This window comes from Gossypium hirsutum, chromosome D08 (genome assembly GCF_007990345.1).
Source record: "Gossypium hirsutum isolate 1008001.06 chromosome D08, Gossypium_hirsutum_v2.1, whole genome shotgun sequence".
Classification (NCBI taxonomy): domain Eukaryota; kingdom Viridiplantae; phylum Streptophyta; class Magnoliopsida; order Malvales; family Malvaceae; genus Gossypium; species Gossypium hirsutum.
In genome coordinates this window covers 37,286,625-37,292,467 of record NC_053444.1, presented here as the reverse complement: position 1 = coordinate 37,292,467, position 5,843 = coordinate 37,286,625, and the positions used below count along the sequence as shown (strand labels likewise).

Below are 5,843 nucleotides of genomic sequence, written 5' to 3'. Positions count from 1 at the left end.
TTTCAAATCAATCTAACTGTATACAAAAAAACTCTTAACGTTTAGCTACTATTTATTATCTAAAAATATAGATTCGATGGATGTTATCTGGTCCCTACATAATTAAATCCGGGGCGAAGCCTCCAATAGTACCCCCTTTATATGTGCATGACTCTAACTAACTAAGATCATTGATCTCCTCCCTGTCTGGCTGGGTCCCTCCACTAAGTCCTCATTCAACCTTGCAAAACCTACAAACATTAAACAACTCCTGTAAGTTCAATAGAACTTAGTGAATTCCTTCATTTCACCATATATAAACTCTATTGCACGAGGGTAACAAACGTAAAGTAAAATAAAATAAATATAAATACTCTTTCCTCGCTTACTTTTTATATAATAACTCTGTAAATATCTTTATTTATTATTTACGAACTCGAATTACAAAAATAAGATCTTAAAACCATAATTTCTAATACCACTAAAAATCGAATCATTACAAAGATTAATAGGAGAATTTAATCATAAAGAAATGGAGAGTGAAATAGTGAATCCCTCTATAGAGGATAGTTAGGAGGAGCCATGGCTAATTGATTTGGGCAGTGAATTTGGAATGATTATGTATGAGACTTGTCTTGTTAGATATATTTTAACAGCATGTTTGATTTACTTTCACTCCATAAAAAACACATTTGTAAACTTGTGGAACCAATTGGAGGTGTTGCACTCTATGATTTGTGAGATAAGAGGCACTTGTTTCGATTTTATTTTGAAATTTATGTTGATCGGGTTATAAATGGGGTCGTAGATGTTCAATAACCATTTGCTCTTGATCCATCTATTGTCTGGTGAAGATGATCCAAGGTAGGTAGCACTGTTTTTTTAATAGAATTTTGGTTGTAAATTCATGAATTGCCACTAGGTTTGATATCTATGGAAAGGTAGGTAGGAAATTTTGTTGGAACATTTATCATTTATAATGTGAAGTCCAATGCAGGAGGGGGTTGAGGATAGATGTGGCTTCATGTTAAAATTGATGCGAGACCTCCGCTGAGAATTAAGAAGGAAAAAATTATTTTTGCAACGAATCAGCAAGTGTATGCGAGATTTCCATATGAAGACTGAAGTTATTATGCTTTCTCCATGGTCGGTTGTGTCATACTGAAAGCTATTGTTGAATTCGAGCAATACAAGGTGAGAAGTAACTCCTATTGGAGTGGAGGAGGAAGGGGCGAATCCGTAATTTTTAATGGAGTTAATTTGAATGCCTATTACCTGAGAGATGATTACTCTAATTCAATTTTTTTATCGTGATTAGCATTAATCTTGGAATCAATTTAGGTGGGACTTCTAATATAGATAAGGTGCTACTTGATAATATGGGCTCGGATAAGGGGTTGGATAAAGGTTCCAAGAGCGTTGATACAAAAGACCATCTAGTTGACTTTGTTGATGGAAATAAAAGGCCTAAATCCTCTAGTCAATGCACTTAAGTGCTACTGCATGGATTAATCAAATGGACGGAATTATTGGGCTCAGATTTTCAAAAACAAACCAAACATTAGCAGGACCAAGTAACCAGGCTTGTCGGGGTAATAAAACTTTTAAGTAAGGAATTTTGTAGGCTTGGGAACCCACGGGTTGTTACGAGGCTTCCTGTTGGAACACTAGTACGCTCTGTGGCGCAGCGAAAAAAATATTCCGACAATTGTAACCCTTGGAACTATATGTGAGGAACAAATCCGGATTGGAAGAATGTTAGAAAATATAACTTCAACGATTTGAATTGAAAAAAAAAAATTAGATTCTAGAAACAAGTATGTGATGCAATGAGCGAACCACAACGCTTAGTTCTGACCTCTAATGTCTCCATCTAGTGCCAAAGATAAAAAAATTTCTTTTAACTCGAATAAAGAGTTTTTTATTCTTTTCGAAATTCACTTTTAGTTCTTGGATTTTGAGTAAGGCTATGTTCTTCATTACTTAACGTACGAGTTTTTTCTTAAAAAAATGCTTTTTTTAAAAAGCAATGAAGAACAAGTTTCATTTGGTAACAAATTCTCAGAAGCTGAGAAGTGCTTTTGGTAAGACGAGAAGTAAAAATTTTTAGCTTTTCAGCCAAAAAGTGCTTTTGGCTGGTTCATTTACTTTTTTAGCCACACACACGAACGCCCTTGTTTGCTCTTTACTCTCTGCTTTCTGCTGGTTCTTTGCCCTCATCTCTGCCCTCTGCTGGTTCTTTTTTTCTCTGCCCTGTGCCGGTGAGTTTATCTTTTTCTTCTCTTCTTCTGTATATTTTTGTTTGTCTGGAATTGATTTTTGTAATTGATTGAATATTGGATAGGAGATAAACTTAGGTTGTCAACGCTTCCTTCATCTCCTACATCGAGCGAAAAGAGTAAGAGACAACAATGGTTACTTTCCGGGTAAGGATTGAATCTCCTTTACATATAAAAGCCGGCCCTTAGTTAAGAAGATTCTTTCTGAAAAGAAAAATGTCGGGGCTGGGTTACTGAAGAACTCTCAAACTCTGAAAAAAAAAACAGAGAAGATTTTATACTTAGAAAAACCAAACGCGATGCAGTGGAATTTCTCTTCGGATTCGGTTAAATTTCAGTTTCCCTGTTGATACTTAATTTCTTTTCCGTATATTTCCTTTTTGTTTCGTGACAATGTCCGGCGAAACGGCATCGTCTTCCGGAATCATCTTGGAAGGAATTGATGATGTGGAGGACTACGTTTCGGTGAGTACTTTTTGTAGTTCTTATGATTGTTTGGATGCTGAGAAAATGTAGGAAAAAGAGTATGAATACTGAATACCATTGCATTTTTTTTTGTTTTCTCAATGATTTAATTTAATTTTGATCTAATCAGAAAAGTTTTTAGTTACTTTCTGTATTAAGGACTGAATTTAGGGTTATAAAACAAGTTAAAATTTACTTACTATTTTTATTTTGAACAACAGTGCGTAAAATCTTAGTATTAAACGAAGTTGATCCGTTTTTATGAGGTCTGAAAATCCACGAGTATATTTTCTGTTGTGTTATTGTCTGAAAGTTTTTATACTTTTACTTTTTAGAAATAGAGAGCTAAGAGTGAAAGAGATAATGAACTTTTAGTTTCCTCCATTTTCTTGGAGATCAAACAGTTGTATTCTTTCTTTTTCATTTAGTCCGTTAAAATTGTTTGTTTTGATTGTGGTTATCTTAGATTTGTTTGGTAGCTTGACAACTATATGTGAAAAGAACACAAACTGTAACTGTCTTATTTATTTGTTTCCTCTTTTACTGTCTGTTTGGTTGCTGAAAATTCCTATGAAACTAGCATAGTAATTGAAATTTCGTTTATTTACTCTATGAATATGTTACTTTCAACTGGAATTATGTTTTAACATTATTAACACATTAACTTTTGGTAAAAAAAAACAGGTTTATTATAGGTTACAATGGCCGTAATGACTGCGCCATAGCCAAAAAATAAAAAAAGTGATGATCTGCCCCTTTGATGTTTGCATTTGGTTGGCAGACCTTGATAAATATAGGAGTTGAGGTTTTAGTTTTATCTATGTATTCTCATACAATTTATGAAAATTATACTGTAGGTATTGTGCATATTTGCAGAGAGTTTTTGGTTTTAAGACTATATTTGTGAATTAAATTAACATTGACTGAAGTGTAGGCCAATGAAGGAGTGGGGTTTTGGGACCGATATCGTCATGTTTATGATCATTTGGTCATTCAAATTCTTGCAAGAGCTCCATAACTTTTAAATATGATTTATTTGCTCTATTGTTCATCTGAATTATAAAACTGCTTGGTAACTGTTAACAAAATTGCCATGTTGAATATGCCGTTTGTTATTATTGCCCCATGCTCCAGCTCTAATGTGGCATGCTGTTTTAAGTAATCAATAGATGGAAATGGTTGTAATAAGCCTGGATAGCACCAGCTTATTTCTATTCAATATACCTAATAATTGTAAAGCATGATTTATAAAATACTGTTGTGGTGATCCTCTCTGTGTGTGAAGTTTAGCTTTATTGTGACTGGTTTACGTACTTTTATAATCAAATTGAAGTCTCAGGTTACTTATTTTAATGGGATTATTTAATGGGATTATAATCATATTTTAACAGACATGCCAAGAGGGATCGACGCATTTGTGATGCATATGTGATGTGCAAAGAAAAGACAGAGGATGAAGTTATATCTACATTTCTCCAGCTGATATCATTACAAGCTAGGTGCTTATTTGACCAGTCAATTTTACTACATTACTGCCTTTTTTACCCTTTTAAACTTTTCCATTTTGTTGATCTTTAGTCCAGGGTTGCATGTCATTCATATTGCTGCTGAGATGGCACCAGTTGCTAAGGTATGTGTTAGCCCCTTATATTTGCTGCTCTCTTGGCTAATTTTTAATGAATGAATATTATAAGAGGTCTATCCTTTTTAGTCTATTTTTCAAGTTGGTGCACTTAACCCTTCTCTATCCCTGATGTCATATTCCCGTTGAAAATTGTGTTCTTCTTCGATTGACCATGTAGAAAAGGAAAACCACAGATGTAGTTTATTAGATTGTTAATTTCTTTCAAGGTGTTGTGCAACCATTTGATATTTTTGCGGTTCTGATGCCTTGCATTTTTTCACTTTTAGTATAAGTACATATAAGTTAGAGGAACATTTTAACATTTTTCATTTCATGCTCTTTGTAATCTTTTCCTTGCTAGGTTTGCTGGCTAATGTTCTTATCCTGTCCTGTGTGGTTTTTCCATGTTCACCAGTGCTTTTTCCTATGGTTATACTTGCTGCTGTAATGATTGGTGTGCATTCCTGTGTGAAAGACAATCTAGAGTACATAAATAACCAGATACAACTTATTATAGTGGTGTCATTGTTATTTAACTGCATTAAACTCACCCAAGCTCTTGGTGTGTATTAATACATGTAGATAGGACAAATATCATTGTTATTAAGTGGAAACTCGAAGGAGTTAAAGAGAAGGAACCAGGCACTCATTGTGAATCTATCTTGTTTGTTATGCTATGCAGGGAGTTCAGACACCGGGTGGTAATAGGTTACTTACCAAGTGTGATTCTAATCTTATTTCTGTATGCTGTTCCACCAACCATGATGTTGTTTTCTGCAATGGAGGGGAATATTTCACGTAGTCAGAGGAAACGGAGTGCTTGCATCAAAGTTCTGTACAATATGGGCATTCCATATTTTACCCTCAAATTAGAATCTTAGTATCCATTGCACGTTAAACTGTTCAATTGAAGCTATGTTTGCTATTTTGTTTTATATTCTCAAACATTTAATCTAAAGGGTGATGAAATAGTTAGTTCGATCCATTGTTAATTGAACTATAATTAACTAAACCGTTAGTTAAATTGAGCTTTTTTTCTGTTAAAATAATTAACCGAATCGAACCAACTTCAATTAATTTTGTCGGCTTTCTATTGAATTGTTGTTTATATAACTTTTTTTTTCTTTTGGTCCAAAGTTCATACCATTTTGAAACAATTATTGGCAAACATTACACTAAAATGGTAGTGTGCATTAAATTGGAACAAAAATATGACAAACAATGTGCATTGTCATATATTAGAACAAAAACATTATAACATTACATTACAATGACAGTTGGAATGAAATTGATAGGTGTTTAATTAATATATGTTTTAGAGTTAAATTCACACTTAGTTTTAGGCTCTTTTTTAAGTGAATTACTAAGTTTAATATTGGGTTTTAGTAATTAGATTTTAGATTTTAGTTAGATAGTATTATGTTTGTTTAATTTTAGTGTTAAAGTAGCCCATCAAATATCTAATTACAAATATTTAATTTTTATATTTAAATATT

General features: G+C 33.2%; 1 protein-coding gene across 2 annotated transcripts; it reads left to right on the top strand.

The window, feature by feature from the left end:
* Positions 1 to 1,607: 1,607 nt before the first annotated feature.
* Positions 1,608 to 5,326, top strand: LOC107912649 (uncharacterized). 2 transcript variants are annotated; one of them, XM_016840932.2, is made up of 6 exons: positions 1,608 to 2,240; positions 2,324 to 2,405; positions 2,695 to 2,723; positions 4,115 to 4,222; positions 4,302 to 4,353; positions 5,030 to 5,326. In XM_016840932.2, exons 2-6 carry the CDS (start codon positions 2,391 to 2,393, stop codon positions 5,147 to 5,149), a joined length of 324 nt encoding a protein of 107 aa, XP_016696421.2. In that variant the 5' UTR covers positions 1,608 to 2,240; positions 2,324 to 2,390; the 3' UTR covers positions 5,150 to 5,326. The 2 variants fall into 2 exon arrangements, 1 of the variants encoding a protein (XP_016696421.2); XR_001688246.2 differs by having other exon boundaries at positions 1,687 to 2,240; positions 2,324 to 2,723; positions 4,307 to 4,353.
* Positions 5,327 to 5,843: the final 517 nt, after the last annotated feature.

Bases quoted from the DNA above. Each gene is read 5' to 3' on its own strand.
- LOC107912649 (XM_016840932.2), top strand. The intron at 2,724-4,114 runs GTGAGTACTTTT...ATATTTTAACAG, and splicing joins ATGTGGAGGACTACGTTTCG to ACATGCCAAGAGGGATCGAC. The intron at 4,223-4,301 runs GTGCTTATTTGA...GTTGATCTTTAG, and splicing joins CTGATATCATTACAAGCTAG to TCCAGGGTTGCATGTCATTC.